General features: G+C 54.0%; 1 protein-coding gene across 3 annotated transcripts in view; it reads right to left on the bottom strand.

Moving 5' to 3' along the window:
* Window positions 1–865: 865 nt before the first annotated feature.
* Window positions 866–18,994, bottom strand: part of TECPR2 (tectonin beta-propeller repeat containing 2) — a 133,887-nt gene continuing 115,758 nt past the window's right edge. For all 3 annotated transcript variants that reach the window (XM_003933371.4, XM_010343958.3, XM_074394327.1), the window contains 3 exons: window positions 5,018–5,159; window positions 4,464–4,613; window positions 866–4,064 (listed from right to left, as the gene is read on the bottom strand). In XM_003933371.4, coding sequence (XP_003933420.3) covers window positions 3,910–4,064; window positions 4,464–4,613; window positions 5,018–5,159 — 447 coding nt within the window. In that variant the 3' untranslated portion in view covers window positions 866–3,909. The remainder of the gene's footprint in view (window positions 4,065–4,463; window positions 4,614–5,017; window positions 5,160–18,994) is intronic.

Here is an 18,994-nt window from a genome sequence, read left to right as displayed (position 1 = left end):
ACCTGTCATCACTCAGCAGTTTTCACCATTCTGTCTTCCCAGGACTGATGGGGACAGTGAGGCATCAAACAGCACAGGTCTGCAGTTCTACAGAGTTGCATTCCAGTCCCAATGCTGTGTGACCTTGAGCAAGTTACTTAACCTCTCTGAGTGTCATGGGGCTAATGGTATTCACCTTGCAGGGTTCTGGTGAGAAGCACACTGGGCATAGTCATGGGCATTTGTGGGCACTAACATTATTCCTCCATGCCTGCCCCAACGAAACAATTCCGGTGGGGATGTGAACTGAAATCCAGCTGAACCTGTGAATTCCTTTGCAGAGAATGAGGTCTTTGCATAATGTGTGTAGTCTCCCATCCAGGAATGTGGAACAAATCTTCCTTTATTCAAGTTTCCTTTTATGCCTTCAGGAAAGCTTTGTCGCTCTTCACACTGCCTGAAATTCTCACTGAGGTCACTTCCTGGTGCGCGGTGTGTCCTGCGCTGTTCCGGGTGTCAGCTTCTTCATGTGCCAGTTTTCAGCGGGGCACTTCTGCACTATGGTTTCATTTGCTGGCTGGAGATGTAGAACCAGGGGCTTGAACCCCTCCAACGCCTGCCCACAGCTCCATGAGACAGCCCTCGGCCGCACCCCACAGCATCCTTCCAGAGGCTACCACGGGGTACAGCCAGCTCTGGAGTGGCCATTCCCCCATAAAAGCCACTTGGGCAAACTGGTGTGTATTTCACCACCAGCTGGGCCGGGTCAGGCCTGCTGACGCGCTCTCCCTGCGGTGCAGCTGGGTTGGCAGGTTCTCCCCTGCACTGCCCTAGTGAGTGTTGGCTGAGGGCGCTTCTCACAGCTCAGGCACCACACTTGGCCAGGTTTGGAAAAAGTCTAGTTTATTGCACTGTCTCAAAGCACAACTAAAAATTAAAACCAGAAAGAAAACTGTACAAAGCACGAACCTACAAGGAGTTTAAAATCACCTAGACGTGAGTTTAATTGCACTACAGTCCCGTGGGTGAGGAGAGCGCTGCCATCGTGAGGCGCCGGGCAAGGCACGACAGACACAGAGAGGAGCAGCCCGGCCCGGGGCTGCCTCTGCTGCCACCAACTTTTATAAAAGGTCCTAGAAAAGGGAAGTGTGAAGTAAGATCTGGGATTTCGGCATCTTGTCCTCATTTGGACCGGGGAAACCTCCAACTCTGTGGCTGGCTGGGTGCTGTCAGGGAACACATTTGATCACTCTCCACCTGTGGCCTGGGGCTCCCTGACACTGAGGACTGGGCCTGGGCCAGAGGCAGGCTAATAAAAGCAGCTAGCCTGGCGTCCTGTCCTGAAGCTGCTGCTGGGAGGGGCAGGAGGTGGTCTCAGGGTGGGATGTGTGGCAGGGTGGCCTCGTCCTCTCGCAGATGCCAGTGGGCAGGGTGGGCACTGCCCATCCTCTGAAGGGGCCGCAAGAGCCGTCCATAGAGGCACTGGTTTCAACCTGTTGCGTGTCAGTCCATACCCTGCAGGCGCGGGCTGCCACTCAGAGCCAGGCAGCAGGTCCCACGACCGCCCTGGCAGTCAAGTCTGTGCTGGGGATGCTGCCCCTCTGAAACTGCAGGCCAGGACAGTGCAGGTTCAGGATAAACCCAGGAAGGAGCAAAAGGCCTTCCCCTGTTTTCGGAAAATACGTATCTCTTCTAAATTTGTAAGATTTGATTTGAAATGAGGTATTTTCTGCAGGTTTGTAATACAACAAACAACAAAGGCAATCATTAGTAGACTCGTGCTCTGAGGACGCGTCTGACTGCAGCAGATCTGCCAGCAGCGTTAGTTAATGCCACTCCTAAGACATTCCCAAGCGAGCGACCCGGCTCAGCCTCCCCACCCGACGCCCCTCCTGTGCCGTCCCTGCCTGGGACACACCTGCACACGTGCAGCTCCCATGTGCACCCATTGGTCTTATTGTTTCAGCTGAAGTGTGCTCTCTGAAGTATGTGTGGGCAGTGACGTGTGGTGTAGTGTGATGAGGTGAGGTGAGGTGTGGTGTGGTGTGGTGTGTGGTGAGGTGCCAGGTGTGTGGTGAGGTGTGTGGTGAGGTGCCAGGTGTGTGGTGAGGTGTGAGGTGTGTGGTGTGGTGAGGTGTGGTGTGTGGTGTGAGGTGTGGTGAGGTGTGGTGAGGTGGTGTGAGGTGTGGTGAAGTGCGAGGTGTGTGGTGAGGTGTGAGATGTGTGGTGTGGTGAGGTGTGGTGTGAGGTGTGGTGAGGTATGAGGTGTGTGGTGTGGTGAGATGTGGTGTGAGGTGTGGTGAGGTGTCATGTGTGGTGTGGTGTGGTTTGGTGTGGTGTGGTAAGGTGTGGTGTGGTGTGAGCTGTGTTGTGGTTTGGTGTGGTGTGGTGAGGTGTGGTGTGTGGTGGTGTGGTGTGGTTTGGTGTGGTGTGGTGTGAGGTATGTGGTGTGGTGAGGTGTGTGGTGTGGTGTGGTGTTGAGGTGTGTGGTGTGGTGTGGTGTGAGGTGTGAGGTGTGTTGTGTTGTGAGGTGTGTTATGGTGTGGTGTGTTGTGTTGTGGTGTGTTGTGTTGTGGTGTGTTGTGCTGTGGTGTCATGTGTTGTGGTGTGGTGTGTTATGGTGTGTGTTGTGTGTTGTGTGTGTTGTTGTGGTGTGGTGTGTTGTGGTGTGTGTGGTGTGGTGTGTGGTGTGGTTGGTGTGTCGTGGTGTATTGTGTTGTGCTGTGCGGTGTGCTGTGTTGTGTGTTGTGTTGTTTTGTGATGTGGTGTGTTGTGTGTTGTGTGGTGTTTTGTGTTGTGTTGTGTGTTGTGGTGTGTGTTGTGGTGTGCGTGTGTTGTGTGTTGTGGTGTGTTGTGGTGTGGTGTGTTGTGTTGTGGTGTGTTGTGGTATGGTGTGGTGTGGTGTGTTGTGGTGTTGTGGTATGGTGTGGTATGGTGTGGTGTGGTGTGTTGCAGTGTGGTGTGGTGTGTTGTGGTATTGTGTGGTGTGGTGCAGTGTGTTGCGGTGTGGTGTGGTATCGTGTGGTGTGGTGTGGTGTGTTGCGGTGTGCTGTGTTGTGGTGTGGTGTGGTATCGTGTGGTGTGGTGTGGTGTGTGTTGCAGTGTGGTGTGTTGTGGTGTGGGGTGTTGTGTGTGTTGTGGTGTGGTGTGTGGTGTTGTGGTGTGTTGTGGTGTGGTGTGGTATCGTGTGGTGTGGTGTGGTGTGTGTTGCAGTGTGGTGTGTTGTGGTGTGGTGTGGTGTGTGGTGGTGTGTTGTGCTGTGGTGTGGTGTGGTGTGGTATCGTGTGGTGTGGTGTGGTGTGGTGTGTTGCGGTGTGGTGTGTTGTGGTGTGCGTGTGTTGTCTCCTGGCATGGCCAGTGCTCTCCTCTCAAGCCCGGCCTTGGCTTCCCGGCCCGAGCGTCTGGCGTGGAATGTGCTCTGAGGCTTTGTCTCACGACGGGACAAAGCCATCGCCGAGCACATCCCACATCGCCGAGCGCTGCAGAGCACTGAACTTTGGCTCCATCTGGCCGTGGGGCTGCTAATGTGGAAACAGTCCCTGGGCCAACCCAGCTGCCCGGGGGGCTCACAGGTCTGCCCGCTGCCCCTGGCTCTGGGAGGCCTCCGGAGACCACTCCCACCAACAGAAACTGGAGCTATTTGTGGGCGAGACCAGGATGGCAGGACGGGTCATGGGATACCTGCGGCCGTGCAGCCGCCACATCGAGCTCAGAGGCGCCACCGCTGCAGCAGTCGCTCCAGCCATGGGTGGAGGCTGTGGGTTCCGGAACGAGACAGAAACCAACACGGATCAAAGTAAGTGTGTGGGTCCAACCTGGCCACAGGTGCCTGGACAAGTTTCGAAGCAGCATGTCCACCAGGGAGTGACTCGGAAGCCACTGTGCCCACCACAGACGCCTGGACCCTCTGCTCACTCTGCCAGGGCTCCTTCAGATGACCTCCCACTCGTCCTCCAGGTCCTCGGGGTGGGGCATGGCAGCCTGGCTGCTCTTCTGGGCGTCATGTGAGTGGCTGAACGTCTTTGTCAGCCGTTGGAGGAGGTAGCCGGGCGGGCCCACAGCCCACAGCTCATCTGACGCAGTCACTACAGGGACAACAGCCAATCACATACTTGTCAATCACACAGCCTGCGTGGAGGAACGTGGAGACAGGCACCTGGGTGCAGGTCTGAACTTGCAACATTCTAGGTGGGGGCCCCCGACAAGCCACCACCCCCATGTGGACTTCGTGCCTTTGACTGTCAAGTGGGTGCTGTAGCACCTTGTCCTTGCCCCAGGAGACTCTGGCAGCCCAGGTGTCCATGGCCCTTCCCTCCCTGAGACAGGCTCCGGCAGGGAAGCCTTTGCCCTGAGTTCTTGCTGTGGGGGGGGGGGGGTGGAGCCCAGAGTGGGCAGCTTCTTTGAGAGCCCCCCGACATGGTCCACAGGAGCCCCAGGCACCCCAAGGGAAGAACATCTTGAGCCCACCGCTCCCTGGCACCTGCCTGTAAAACACGACACACTGCCGGGAATTTTCTTCCAGTAGTCTCCAGCGGGGTTTTTGTCTGTGACGCCATACCGCCGGGCGAGGTCTCCGTTTGGACAGCGGGCCCACACAGTCCTGGTGCTCAGCGCCAGCTGGCACGCCTGCAACCCTGTGGGCAGACAGGGCCCCTCTGAGCCCCTGCGGTGGACGGGATGGGCCAGCACTTCCCAAGCCCACTCTCGTGACACTGCCCTCCTCCAGGGTCCCTGCAGGGATGGAATGCCAATGCTGGGCTGGGCTTGGGGCAGGAGCTGAGGGAAAGGATGTCCAGTTGGCAGGGCCAGCAAAGCCACTGGGAGCCGGAAGCCAAAGGACAGAAGGGCCTGGGCAGTGTGCAAAACACCCTCCCACAAAAGCACCAGCAGGATGGTCTGGGTTCCCCCAAAAAGGAACATGACTGAGGCCTGTTCCCTGCCCCAGGGAGAGGCAGCAGGGCACAGCCCCAGCGCAAGGGCTGCAGTGTGGTGGGGACTGGGCTGCCTCACACCACAGACCCCGTCTGCGGGCTCTTACCTGGCACGTGCTCCCAGGCGGTCCCCACAGGCATCTCCTCGGTGATCCCAGTCCGCACATGCACGTTCCACCTGCTGTCCAGCACCCACAGCATCTGGTCGTTGGGGCTGGAATGGACGCTGATCAAGCTGACCCCGGAGGGCTGGAAGCAGGAAGGGACTTTCAGGGAGGGCAGGAGTTGGGTGACAAGAGGCAGGACGGGAGGCTTCCGGAACTGGGGACATGTCTGTGGCGGAGTGCAGCATGCAGCAGCCAGTGTGGGCCCCGCACCTGGCAGAGAGAACACGTCCTGCCCGCAGCACCAGTCTCACAGGAGAGGGTTATTTGCTTCTAGGACGTTAGGTGGGCCAGACTGAGGGACAGCCCAGCAGATACCAGCCTGGACTCCAGCAGGAGACCAAGAAGAGCGGGGACGCCCAGGTGAACAGAGGGTGGAGGAATGCGGGGAGAGGCACGGCGGACCTGGCTGTGAAGGACGGCGGCGGGCGTTGTGAGAAACAGAATGCCAGCCCACGAGCCCCACCGCCTGCCTGTGCAGCCCTCACCATCCCAGCTCAGCTGAAGGCCCTCTCCTCTAGGCACAGCCGTCTCCCTAATGTGCCGCCGGGCAGACGACATCCCCATAGCCCAGGCCATGGCACAAGGCTGCCGCCCTACCCTGGTCTTCTGACAGCCTCTGTCCATGCTCAGCATCTCTGGTCCCTTGTCTGCTCTTCAAAGGACAGGAGAAAGTCCCCTCGGTGTCCTGTCTGCTGTCCACTGGCAGCTCCAGTTTGTCTCAGGGCTGCCCACCCCTCAGCTGGACCAGGTCTCTAAGCCCACGAGCACTGCACTGTCTGGGGGTCCTGGCCCTCTGGTCACCAGTGGTGCTGGTGGGTGACCCATGCCCTGAGGGGCTGGCTGTCTCCTGACTGCCTGGCGCTGCCTGCTTTTCTGGAAGCAACAGTCTTCCCTGCTGCATCTGTGGTCTTGGGCCTGTGCCCTCCTGGTTGGCCTCCATGGAACCCTGAGTGCATCACCAGTGGACACTGGCGGGTCCCTTGCTGTCACCACGCATCTCCTGCTCCATGCTTTGCTCTTAGGGCTGCTGTGAGTAAAGTCACGCTAGACACCCTGTGGCACGCTCTGTCTGCACAGTGATCCTCTCACAGCACCCGTGTCGCACACCTGCCAGGTCCAGACACTCTCAGGGCCCTCACTCAGACAGTGGGGCCTCCCTCCACCTGCGCTTCCCTGAGCGAGGTGCCCTCGCCAGGGTGCCCACACCCTCACCTGCTGGCGGCTCTGAGCAGGGGCCCCTAACTGTGGGCCGATGAGCACATGCATGCACTGCCTTCCGTGGGCACCAAGTCCCACACCTCAGCCCCAGGGCCAGTCTCAATGGATCAGGACACGGAGGATGGAGAGACAGAGCAGCAAGGAGGGCGGGAGTGGCTGCTCGGGTGGGCATGTCACCACCGGTCACCACCGCCTGGGCCAGTGTCTGCCTTGCTGCCTCTCAGTCCTCTGAGGACCAACTGGTTCTCCCAAACTGGGCTGCAACCCCACGGCTGAAACACTGCCAGGCATGGGGCTGCCATCTGACTCTGGCTGTCAGAAAGTTCTCTTTTGAAAACATTTTTTAAAAAGACACAGTCTTACTCTGTCACTTAGGCTGGAGTGCCCTGGTGCAATCCCAGCTCACTGCAACCTCCGTCTCCCTGGCTCAAACGAACCTCCCACCTCAGCTTCCCAAGTGGCTGTGACTACAGGCGCACACAACTGCACCAGGCTAATTTTTGTATTTTGTTGCAGACACTGGGTTTCACCATGTTGGCCAGGCTGGTCTTGAACCCCTGGGTTCAAGTAAGCCACTCACCTTGGCCTCCCAAAGTGCTGGGATTACAGGTGTGAGCCATCGTGCCCGGCTGTAAAGTTCTGTTTTGTCTGAGCCCATTCAGGGCTTTGGAGGAGTCCTGGAGCTGGAGGAGCTCTCAACCTGGCAGTGGGGCAAGTGAGCTTTTTTTTTTTTTTTTTGAGACGGAATCTCACTCTGTCACCCAGGCTGGAGTGCAGTGGCATGATCTTGGCTCACTGCAACCTTGCAACCTCCACCCCACGCATTCAAGGGATTCTCCTGCCTCAGCCTCCCAAGTAGCTGGGATTACAGGTACCTGCCTTCACGCCTGGCTAATTTTTATAGTTTTTAGTAGAGACAGGGTTTCGCCATCTTAGCCAGGCTGGACTAGAACTCCTGACCTCAAGTGATCTGCCCGCCTCGGCCTCCCAAAGTGCTGAGATTACAGGTGTGAGCCACCACGCCCGACCTGGAACCCCCTTTCTATATATCACACCCATTTCCATTCCATGGACCTGGGGTGCAGAGGCACAGATTTGGGGAAGGGCTACTCTAGGCTAAGCTCCCATTCCAGGGGGATGCAGGGACTCCAGGGAAGAGAAGGGAGTGGCCTGCAATCACTCTGTAAAGCAGGGCTGGGTGGGGAGGCCAGGTGGCCGAGGAAGAAGCCTGCCAGCTGAGGCTGAAGCTGAGGCCACCCGGCTGTGTGCAGCGGTTCCTGCCCTCCCCACTCAGGAGGCTGCATGGAGTAGACAGAAAAGCAGCCCAGGCCTCGCCCCTCAGCCCACCAGCCAGGGTCCCCACACGGTGGTGAAGAGCCGGGTCCCTGCCGCACGCTGCCCACCGTCCTGGCCCAGAGCTGAGACGCGCTGTGGTTTGAAGCTGCTAGCTTTTGAACAGTAAGTCAGGGACAACGGGAAAGATGGAGAAAGAAGGCGATGACTGTGCTGCAGGCGAAGGGCAAGAACAGGGAGGACTGAAGTGCAGCCTCCGAGAGATCTCCAGACAGGGCAACATGGGCGCCGGAAGGAGCGAGGTGCAGGCGGAGAAGCGCTCGTGAGCAGGCGGAGGGTGGCCACCCCGCATCCCTTCCCTCTTCTATCACCTCGCAACATCTCAGGAACATAAAACTTCCCGGTCACCCTGGTCTCTCTCACCTCTGCCCCTGACATGAGACTCCACCCATTTACCAACCTTTGCTAGAAGCCTCTAGAACAGAGTACGGTGGGAAGCACGGGCAGGGCCCAGCCTCACCCTGGCCTCGCCAGCTGTTCCTTCCCAGCACACATACCCCCTCGAGCCCTGCCCACCTGGCAGGCTGCTGCCCACCCTTCACAACCCCACTCGTGCTGCCTGCCCGGTCTCTGGGAAGGGCCACTGTGCTGCCCGCAAGCTCCCTGCAGGTGGAGGCCTCGTCTGCCCACGTGGCATGCTCAGGACCAGCCCGATGCTAAGAAGGCACACAGAGGAGGGACCCCGGCTACCTGCTTCCCTTGGAAACATCCTTCGTCCCCAGCCCTTCACCTGCTCTGGTCCCATAAAAAGAAAAATTCCATTTTGTATTACTGCAGGACAACATACATTTGAAAAATACACAAATCCTAAGTGTGCAGCGTGGTGGAGCTTCCTGATTTGAGGGCACCGGTGTGACCAGGGTCTGGCCCAAGAAGCAGGAGGTGAGCCCCGCCCAGCCCTCCTGAGCCCGCTGCTGCTGCACTCCTGACACCAGACTCCGACTTTACGTGATGGAAGCTCATTGCATAGCGGCTTCTCCCCGAAAGGAGGACTGGCACCGCCTGGCAAGGCCCTCACTCCAGGTAGGAGGGAGGCTAGCCTGCAGACAGCCCAGGAGGGCTTCAGGAAGGGGTAGGGACAGAGGCCAGTTCTCGGAGGCTGGAAGAGCAGAAATAGCCTGATGAAAAGCACACAGGGACACCAGTAAATGAGCTCTAAGAGAGGAAGAGCGCTGGGCATGGTGGCTCATGCCTGTAATCCCAGCACTGTGGGAGGCCGAGGTGGGCAGATTACTTGAAGTCAGAGTCCAAGACCAGCCTGACCAACATGGAGAAACCCCATCTCTACTAAAAATACAAAAATTAGCTGGGCATGGTGGCACGTGCCTGTAATCCCAGCTACTCGGAAGGCTGAGGCACAAGAATCACAACCCCGGGAAGCAAGATCACACCCTTGCACTCAAACCTGGGCAAGAAGAGCGAAACTCTGTCTCAACAAAAAAAAGATAGAAAAGTTGGCAGACTCGGGGCTTGCTGTGCTGCCTACTCTCTGGGCTGGAAACAGAAAGGCCTGGCCCTAGCCCTGCCTGTTGGTCCTGCCTGCCGGGGCTCTGGATGCACCCCGAGAGTGTCACGAGATGATGCCTGCAAGGAGCTTCATTACCAGCAGGGCCGGGCATCAGCGAGGGATGGTTCTCTATGAGGTCAGAAGCAATGGCAGTCACTGGACCTCAAAGCAAATGACCTCATCATCTTCCTCTGGAGAAAGCCCGTTTCAGAGCAGTTCCCAGTGGGAAGCAGCTCAGGATCTTGGGAGCCGGGAATCCCACCGTTTACTCCCAATATGCAAGGGCGGTGCCGCGTGGGCTTCACAGGCAGCCCCGCTGCGTGGCTTTGTCACAGTGGCCTGATTCGCTACCGGCCTCAAAACATCTTTGCTGTATTTATTTTAACTCAGTGTTTTTTTGTTTTTTTTTTTTTGTTTTTTTTTTTTTTGTAACTGTCACCTCTGGATTTGCTTGTTTATTTTTGCTTATTTGTTTTCAGAAAGCACTGATGTAAGCGTCTCCACTAAAGTTAGTGTAGATTCTTCTTGAGCCTTTCTCTGGAGGCAAAAGCACTCCCTGCTGACCCTGGCACTGCTGGTCTGTTAGCTGTGCTGAGTGCAAGAGCCCCTCACTGTCCTCTGGTTTGTACCAGAAGTCTGGGGTTGAATAAGCCCTCATTTAAACAGACTAAACCCAGACACACCTAGGGGCTGTCAGAGAGAGCAGGCATCACTCAGCGACACACACTGTAGGATTCCATTTCTATGAAACGTCCAGAAGCGGAAAACCTCAGGAGAAAGCAGGTGAGCAGCTGCCAGAGGCTGGGAGAAGGGAAGATGGAAGAGGGATGGGGCGTGGCTTCACAAGGGTAGGCGCGTCCTTAAGGGATAAGAATGTTCTGGAACGAGGCCGGGCATGGTGGCTCACACCTGTAATCCCAGTGCTTTGGGAGGCTGAGGTGGGTAGATCACTTGAGGTCAGGAGTTTTGAGACCAGCCTGGGCAACATGGTGAAACCCTGTCTCTACTACAAGTTACAGAATTAGCTGGGCACGGTGGCGTGCACCTATAGTTCCACCTACTTGGGAGGCTGAGGCAGGAGAATTGCTTGAACCCCGGAGATGGAGGTTGCAGTGAGCGAGATCATGCCACTGCACTCCCGCCTGGGCAACAAGAGCGGGACTCCATCTCAACAACAACAAAAATGAATGTTCTAGAACTAGACAGTGGCAGGGTTTGCACACCACCACAAATGTACCGTCACTAACGGCAAAGCCAGTGTGTGTCCCATCACAATTCAGAAAAGAAGTAGACAAGCCTTGGCTGTGACCGTGTACTGTGGTTTTGCAGTTACCATTGTGGGGAACTGGGTAAAAGGTGCTCGGGATTTCTCACCGACACAAGTGCAGTGACCATGAGCTCAATAAAAATTTCAATTAAAAATAAAAAGTAGGCCCAGCACGGTGGCTTATGCCTGTAATCCCAGCCCTGTGAAAGGCCGAGGCCAGAGAACTCTCTGAGCCCAGGAGCTCGAGACCTAATCTCTACTAAAAAACACAAAACAAAAAAAGGAGTAGGTGGTCTAAAAATTTGGCTTATTCATATTCAAAACTTCATAAAAATATAAAAGAAATGAAGGATGCAACTTGTATGATGGAATAAATAAGAAGTGTAAGAGTTAAAACGCTAACAAAAATACGCAGTCTTGGTGAGCTGAAAGACAGCAGAGACAGGGAGGGAGGGAGGACGTGCATACAGCAGGCAAACGCGTGTGCTTGTTTTTTTAAGTTCAAAATCCAGCTCCTGCAAGAAGGCTTGCTTTTTGTTTTGGGGACAGGGTGTTGCTGTGTCCCTCAAGCTAGAGTGCAGCAATGAGGTCACAGGTCACTGCAGCCGCCTCCTCTTGGCTCAAGCGACCCTCCTGCCTTAGCCTCCTGAGTAGCTGGGACTATAGGTGCATGCTACCACACCTGGCTAATTAAAATGTTTTTTTGCTGGGCGTGGTGGCTCATGCCTGTAATCCCAGCACTTTGGGAGGCCAGGGAGGGTGGATCACGAGGTCAGGAGATTGAGTCCATCCTGGCCAAGATGGTGAAACCCCGTCTCTACTAAAAGTACAAAAATTAGCCGGACATGGTGGCGCGTGCCTGTAATCCCAGCTACTCGGGAGGCTGAGGCAGGAGAATCGCTTGAACCCAGGAGGTGGAGGTTGCAGTGAGCTGAGATCGCGCCACTGCACTCCTGCCTGGTGACAGAGCAAGACTCTATCTCAAAAAAATAAATAAAAATAAATAAAACACAGGTTTTATTTATAAAATAAATATAAAATAAATAAAACACAGGTGTCTGGGTTCAGACCAGAGTTTCTCACAGTTCTTGTAGCTGAGCTTTTATCATAAGCTTTTATCAACACACGTGTGAGCACATATACACAAAATCACTCACATCTTCCTCAGTTGGAATGTGAGTAAACCTAGGTTGAAAACCAAAAACATGCTAAAGACTTCACAGCCAAAGGAAACGTTTATCTAGACAGACCATTTTGGCATGGACTTATCAGAACTTGGAAGAAATTCAGCAGGAATGTTCCAGGAACCCAAGGGTGGACTGAGAGTCTTCGAAGCAGCAGCGCAAATCTCCCAGGAAAGGCGCCTCTGGAAATAATCCTAACCCAAACAAGTGACCATCTGTGTTTTCTAGACTGCCTTTTCTTTTCCCTCCAAGTCTCCCTCCCTGTTTTAATCCTCGTCAACTCTGACACATGCTGAGCTTTATTTCCCTTAAGGATTCATGGTGCTGCTCTAAGTGCAGCCTCAGGGGCCACCGGGGCGTGTGGGTTGCTTGGGCCATTTGTCACATGGCCCCGTGGCAGCTGTGCTTTGTGACTTCTGTTTGGTCTTTCTAGTTCTTTTTTCCCTGTAGCAGACCCTCTTCCTGCTTCTTATCTATTCTTTCTAATCTCAGATGGGCTTAAAACTTGATACCCATGTTAACAGGCCTATAATTGCCGGGCACGGTGGCTCAAGCCTGTAATCCCAGCACTTTGGGAGGCCGAGGCGGGTGGATCACGAGGTCAAGAGATCGAGACCATCCTGGTCAACATGGTGAAACCCCGTCTCTACTAAAAAAATACAAAAAATTAGCTGGTATGGTGGCGCGTGCCTGTAGTCCCAGCTACTCAGGAGGCTGAGGCAGGAGAATTGCCTGAACCCAGGAGGCGGAGGCTGCGGTGAGCCGAGATCGCGCCATTGCACTCCAGCCTGGGTAACAAGAGTGAAACTCCGTCTCAAAAAAAAAAACAGGCCTAAATTAAATTAAAGGTAAATTCTCAGGGCGAGGGCTGACCCACTGGGAGGACCTCCTCCTTGGGGTGTGTGTCCGTAGCTGGAGGAGCTGGGGCCATGAGCTCTGAGGCTCTTTGAGACTCTGACACTGGTACAAGGCGGGTCTTGCTGCCCTGGGTCTGCTGTGCCAAGCTCTCTCTCCGTCCTCACTGGCCCGAAGAGCAGCAGGTTTCCAGCTGCTTCCAGCCTGTGGAGCCCTGGCCTTGCAGGGGCAGTTTTATGAGAGCGGTTTTGCTGTTACTTGTTGAACACATATGGCCGTGTACAAGATTTTATTTGGGGCTGGCAACACTGACTCACGACTGGACTCCCAGCACTCTGGGAGGCTGAATTGGGAAGATCTCTTGAGTACAGGAGTTCAAGCCCAACCTGGGCAACATGGTGAGACCTCATCTTTACAAAAAATACAAAAAACAGCTGGGAGTGTTTTTGTATTTTGTACACACACCTGCAATCCCAGGTACTCAGGAGGATGAGGTAAGAGTATCACTTGGGCCCAGGAGGTTGAGGCTACAGTGAGCTGAGAATGTGTCACTACACTGCAGTCTGGGTGACAGAACAAGAGTTTACTGCAAAATTTTTAAAAAAGATTTGAACCATGGGTCCCACTGCTAAAAACATTTGAAACTTCTGGCCCAGCAGGGTAGGGCTCCAACTACTAGGCTCTGGCCAGAAAAAGGCTCCGGGCTGCTCTCTTCTGGCCTGCGGCCTGTACGGCAGAGGCCTCTCCCTGGTGGGTCCTTCTGCACTGGCTCCAGTTACTTCTAGGCCTCTGCATCTGGTCTGAGGCGTGACTTCAGAATCCAGTAAGAAGCTCCATATGCTAACTGTAGGGGGGGTGCTAAAGAAAACACTCCGAAGCAGGTTTCCTGGGTACCTGTCACATCCTGTCCTTCCTGAGCAGGGGCTGGCGGAGTCAACTGGCCACTCTTCCTGTCTACGCTCCAGACCCTGTCACTGACACCAGCCTGATGACTGACCATGGCCAGCACCAGGACTCCAACCCTGCTGTGAGACAAGAAGACCAGAAGCTGGACCCAGTGGCACACACCCCGGTCTCTGATTGCTCATAACCCTGCTTTCTGGCTGGCTCTACAGACAGGCTCTGGGATGGGCCTTCCAGATGGGTGCAGCCCAGAGGGAGAGGTCCCTGAAGATGATCTCTGGGCTCTGCTCCCCCAGGGTCATGGCAAGTATTGCGAGGGGCTCCCCACCAGACTCTTCCTGCTGCTCATGCTTTTACTGGGGGCACACACAGGGCAGGCTGGGACAAGCTTCCCTGGGTGTTTGTTTAAACCACTGGGTCATAAGTTGTTGAAGCATGATGAGGGGACTGCTGGAGGACTCAGGGCACCCCTTAGCACGCCCGTTAGCACCCTGTGCTCTATTTCTAGGGATCATGGCCTTCCAGAATATGAGTGAAAAGGTTTAGAGTTTAGTATGGTGAAGAGGGGTAATATTTCCTAGGAACAGTTTTGAAGAAGAGAGCTCAAAAACAATAGATGTTTAAATGAAGTTATAGGGGAAAAAAGGCAACATGGAAAAAATTAAAGTGGAAAAAAACAATTTAGTTTCCCTCAAAATGGAGCTGGTTCTGCCCCACACCATTAGACAGTAGTTTGGAAGTCTCACTCCTTCATCTGCAGGCAGCTCAGTGGTGTTGACCCATGACTTACAGTGGAACAGGCAGCCCCACCAGCACCTAAATACCACTCAAAGATGTTCGGAGGCTTAGGGGAAAATAGCGGCTATCCTCTCAAGACTAACACCACCGGAATTCTGGAGGGAAGGGAGGACCTGCACACTCATGGTGCCCAGCGCTGGGTCTGTGCAAGAGTCACCTGCAGGGCTCTGAAGAAGCCAGAAGCTTCTGGACAGTGGTAGCAATGAGCACATATTCACTCTTTCACTCCCTTCTCAAACACCACCATGAGAGGGAACGGGGTAAAAAAAGAAAAAGGGGCCAGGCTGTAACCCCAGCACTTTGGGAGGCCGACGCAGATGGATCACCTGAGGTCTTCAAACCAGGGGTCACTAACATCTGAGGAAAGCCTCTGCCATGGAAAAGACCAAGTGGACAGAAAACAGGCAACTTGGGAGACATGAAGACCAGGCAGGGAGAAGAAACTTCCCAAACATCCTTAGGGAGATGAGAGAAGACTCTACAGCCATCGAACAACCACAGGAACTTTCAGAAATTAAACTTGTGATCCTGGAAATAATCGGACAGAAGGGCTGGAGGAATAAGGCTGAGAATGTCTTCTAGAAAGCAGGATACAAGCATAAAAAGATATAAACAGGAGAGAAATGAAAAAGGGAGGCCAGCTTAGCAAATACACAATACAAAAGGAAGTCTCCAGGCCCAGCACGGCAGCTCACCCCTGTAATCCCAGCACTTTGGGAGGCCAAGGCAGGTGGTGGATCACCTGAGGTCAGGAGTTCGAGACCAGCCTGAACAACATGGTGAAACCCCATCTCTACTAAAAATACTAAATCAGCCAGGCATGGTGGTGTGTACCTGTTATCCCAGCTACTTGGGATGCTGAGGCAGGAGAATCACTTGAACCCAGGGGGCAGAGGCTGTAGTGAGCCCAGATTGTGCCACTGCACTCTAGCCTGGGCAACAAGGGTAAAAACACCAACTCAAAAAAAAAAAAAAAAAAAAAAAGGAAGCCTCCAGTCAGAGCAAAGAGAAAACAGGAGGGGCACCAGGTGCGGTAGCTCATGCCTGGAACTCTAGTACTTCGGGAGGCCAAGGTAGGAGGACTGCTGAAGCCCAGCAGTTCAAGAACAGCCTGGGCAATATAGTGAGACTCCATCTCTACAAAAATTAATAAAAATGTAGCTGGGCATGGTGGCACGTGCCTGTGGTCACAGTTACTTGGGAGGCAGAGGTGGGAGGATTGCTTGAGCCCAGAAGTCTGAGGCTACAGTGAGCCATTGCCCTCCAGCCTGGGTGACGGAGTGAGAGACCCTGTTTCCAAAAAACAACAAAAACGAAAACGCAACAACAAAAAAAGGAAAACAGGAGGGGCAGGGGCAGAAGGGGCCCCCAGCAGAGAACCCAGACACCCACAGGCACACACGCTGCAAGGGCGAACACAGCCCTCACCAGGGCACACCACCGTGTATCTGTTCTGACAACACTAGGGACAGAGAGACCTAACAAACTTTCAGAGAGAAACACAGGAGTTTTAGAATTGCTTCTGGCCTCTCAACAGCAATCCTGGAAGCCAAGAGGCAATGGAGGAAGACCCTCAAAATCCTAAAGGAAAATGGTTTTCCAACCTAGACTGCGACACCCAGCAAGGTCAAGGGTGAACACAAATGCAAGACTTTTCAGACATGAAATATCTCCAAAAATTCACCGACCATGAACCCTTCCTTGGGACCTGACTAGAGGATAAACACCCAAACACAGGCACAGAGAGAGGAAGAACCCGGGATCCAGGAGAAAGGGGCTCTAACATGAGGAGAGGTCAAAGGTGACGCCAGGCCAACAGCTGGGTCCTGTGTAGACAGAGAAACCAGGTCAGACTGCAGGTGGCCAGGATGGCACAGGAGAGATCTCTACAGGGGGAAGAAATGGAGAGGACACATTCCTGATGTGTCCAAATGTGCGAGACAACTGGCAGAGAATGTGTGAGAGCGCACTTAGAAAACTAGATGAGCAGGCCAGGTGTGGTGGCTCACACCTGTAATCCCAGTGCTTTGGGAGGCCAAGGCAGGTGGATGACCTGAGGTCAGGAGTTTGAGACTATCCTGGCCAATATGGCAAAACCCTGTCTCTATTAAAAGTACAAACAATTAGCCAGGCATGGTGACATGTGTCTGTAATCCCAGCTACTTGGGAGGCTGAGGCAGAAGAATCACTTGCACCCAGGAGGTGGAGGTTGTAATGAGCCGAAATCGTACCACTGCACTCCAGCCTGGGTAACAGAGCAAGACTCTATCTTGAAAAGAAAAGAAAAGAAAAGAAAAGAAAAGTAGATAAGCAAACGAGATGATTATCAAGTCCAGGGAAAACAAAGAGTCACACAGACAAGAAACTGCAGGTGTGATTCATCCCCTGCCTCCGCCATAAAGAGCTCCCCCATCCTCACAGAAAGGCCGGTGCCTGGGAAGCGCCGCAGCTCTGGGAGGGTGGCAGCAGGAAGGGAGGCGGGTGGCTGGGGGACGGGGGGGTGCAAGAGCTCTGCATGCTTCTTTTCCCGAGGAGAGTCAACCAGAGACACCTGAAGTCAGAGTACCAAACAGTTCCCGAAGCAGCATCCAGAGACAGGCAGCGAAAAGAACTGAAAGGAGTTCTCCAGAGAGGGCACAACTGGCAGGAGAGACTTGTTTATTATAGCACATGTTATAGAACCCACCGACATGTCAACCTCCTGATTTTCATGAGTGACTGTTTTTTTTCTTTCTTTCACAGATGGAGTCTCACTCACCCTGTTGCCCAGGCTGGAGTGCAGTGGCATGATCCTGGTCTCAAGTGATCCCATCACCCAGCCTCCTGAGTAGGTGGGACTAGAGGAACATATCACCACATCTGGCATTTCATGTATGACTTTCATTTAAAATAAAAACTAGGCTGGGTGTGGTGGCTCACATCTGTAATCCCAACAATTTGGGTGACCAAGACAAATGGATCACTTGAGGTCAGGAGTTCAAGACCAGCTTGGCCATGGTGACACTCTGTCTCTACTAAAAATACAAAAATTAGCCGGGTGTGGTAGTACACGCCTGTAGTCTCAGGTACTCAGGAGGCTGAGGTGGGAGGATTGCTTGAACTCAGGAGATGGAGGTTGTAGTGAGCCAAGATTGCGCTACTACACTCCAACCTGGGTGACAGAGTGAGGCCCTGTCTCAAAAAAAAAATAAAAAAAGAAAGAAAGAAAAGAAATTAGCCGGGTGTGATGGCACATGCCTGCAGTCCCAGCTACTCGAGAAGCTGAGGCAAGAGAATCACTTGAACCCAGGAGGCGGAGACTGGAGCGAGCCGAGATCGCCCCACTGCACTCTAGTGGACGACAGAGCAAGACTCCATCTCAAAAACAAAAACCCAAAAAACAAAAAAACAAAACTGGCAAGGCACAGTGGCACACGCCTGCAGTACCAGCACTGTAGGAGGCTGAGGGGTGGGAGGAGCACCTGAGGCCAGTAGTTTGAGACCAGCCTGGACAACACAGCAAGATCTCTACAAAATAAAAATAAAAACAGTAGCTGGTGTGATGGTGCATACCCCTAGCCATTTTGGAGGCTGAGACAGGAGTAGAGTTTGAACCCAGGGCTTTGTGGTTACAGGGAGCTGTGATCATGCCACTGTACTTCAGCTTGAGTGACAGAGTGAGACTCTGTCTCAAAAATAAAAAATTGGCCGGGCGCGGTGGCTCAAGCCTGTAATCCCAGCACTTTGGGAGGCCGAGGCGGGTGGATCACGAGGTCAAGAGATCGAGACCATCCCGGTCAACATGGTGAAACCCCGTCTCTACTAAAAATACAAAAATTAGCTGGGCATGGTGGCACGTGCCTGTAGTCCCAGCTACTAGGGAGGCTGAGGCAGGAGAATTGCCTGAACCCAGGAGGCGGAGGTTGCGGTGAGCCGAGATCGCGCCATTGCACTCCAGCCTGGGTAACGAGAGCGAAACTCCGTCTCAAAAAAAAAAAAAAAAAAAAAAATTAATGAAGATGCCTGGGCCTCACCCCAGACCTCCAGGGAGGGGCCAAGGCCTGGACATTTTTAATAAGCTCTTCGGATGGCTCTAATTCCTCTACTAACAGAAAATGAAAGTGAGAGGCCAGTGAGTTTAAGCAACATTTCCAAGGTCACTTGAATCCACAGGCCAAAAACCAGTATTAGTTCAAGTTCTTCTGATTCCAAGTAACAGATTCTGGCCACGACTGGGAACAGTCCTGGCTGGCAGGGCTCCGACATGCTGCAGTCTCCCTGAGCACCGCGCCCCACTGCTGCCTCTGCAAGGCATCTGCACGCAGGCCAGCTGGGAAGGAAGTCTTTCGCCGCATCGTGGACACAAGCAATGCTGGCTCAGTGAGGCTGGATCAGGGTGACCAAGAGGCACCTGTACAGGTGACAGGTCCAGTCAGCAGAAGGGGATTAATGAGATAACAGACCCAGGCTGGGTCGCCAGCATGAACTGGCTTCCTCTGCCCCAAAACAATCCATGTCAGGGTCCCCATGTCCACTCCATTCCAACCTTGCCTCCCACAGATGTACACCATGAATCCAGCAAATCAGGCCAAAGAATTTCCACAGCTCACTGCAGACCTTCCCCATCTGGGTCCTGTCAGGCCCTGCTCAAGAGCCTCCAATAACACCCACTGCCCATGGAATTAGCCACAACCTCTTCAGCCTGAGAGTCAAGATCCTCCAAAGATGACCCAAATGACATCTCAAATCTTCTCTTTCCCAGAACACCCTTTCTGCGTCCTTCACTCCTAGAGGTTCACTGCCAGGATGTGGAGTCTAGAAGCCCACGGAGCTAATGGCTCACAGTTCTCAGG

This window comes from Saimiri boliviensis, chromosome 2 (genome assembly GCF_048565385.1).
Source record: "Saimiri boliviensis isolate mSaiBol1 chromosome 2, mSaiBol1.pri, whole genome shotgun sequence".
In the NCBI taxonomy this organism is placed as follows: Eukaryota; Metazoa; Chordata; class Mammalia; order Primates; family Cebidae; genus Saimiri; species Saimiri boliviensis.
The sequence above is the reverse complement of the archived record's forward strand: the minus strand, read 5'-3'. Positions and strand labels throughout refer to the sequence as shown.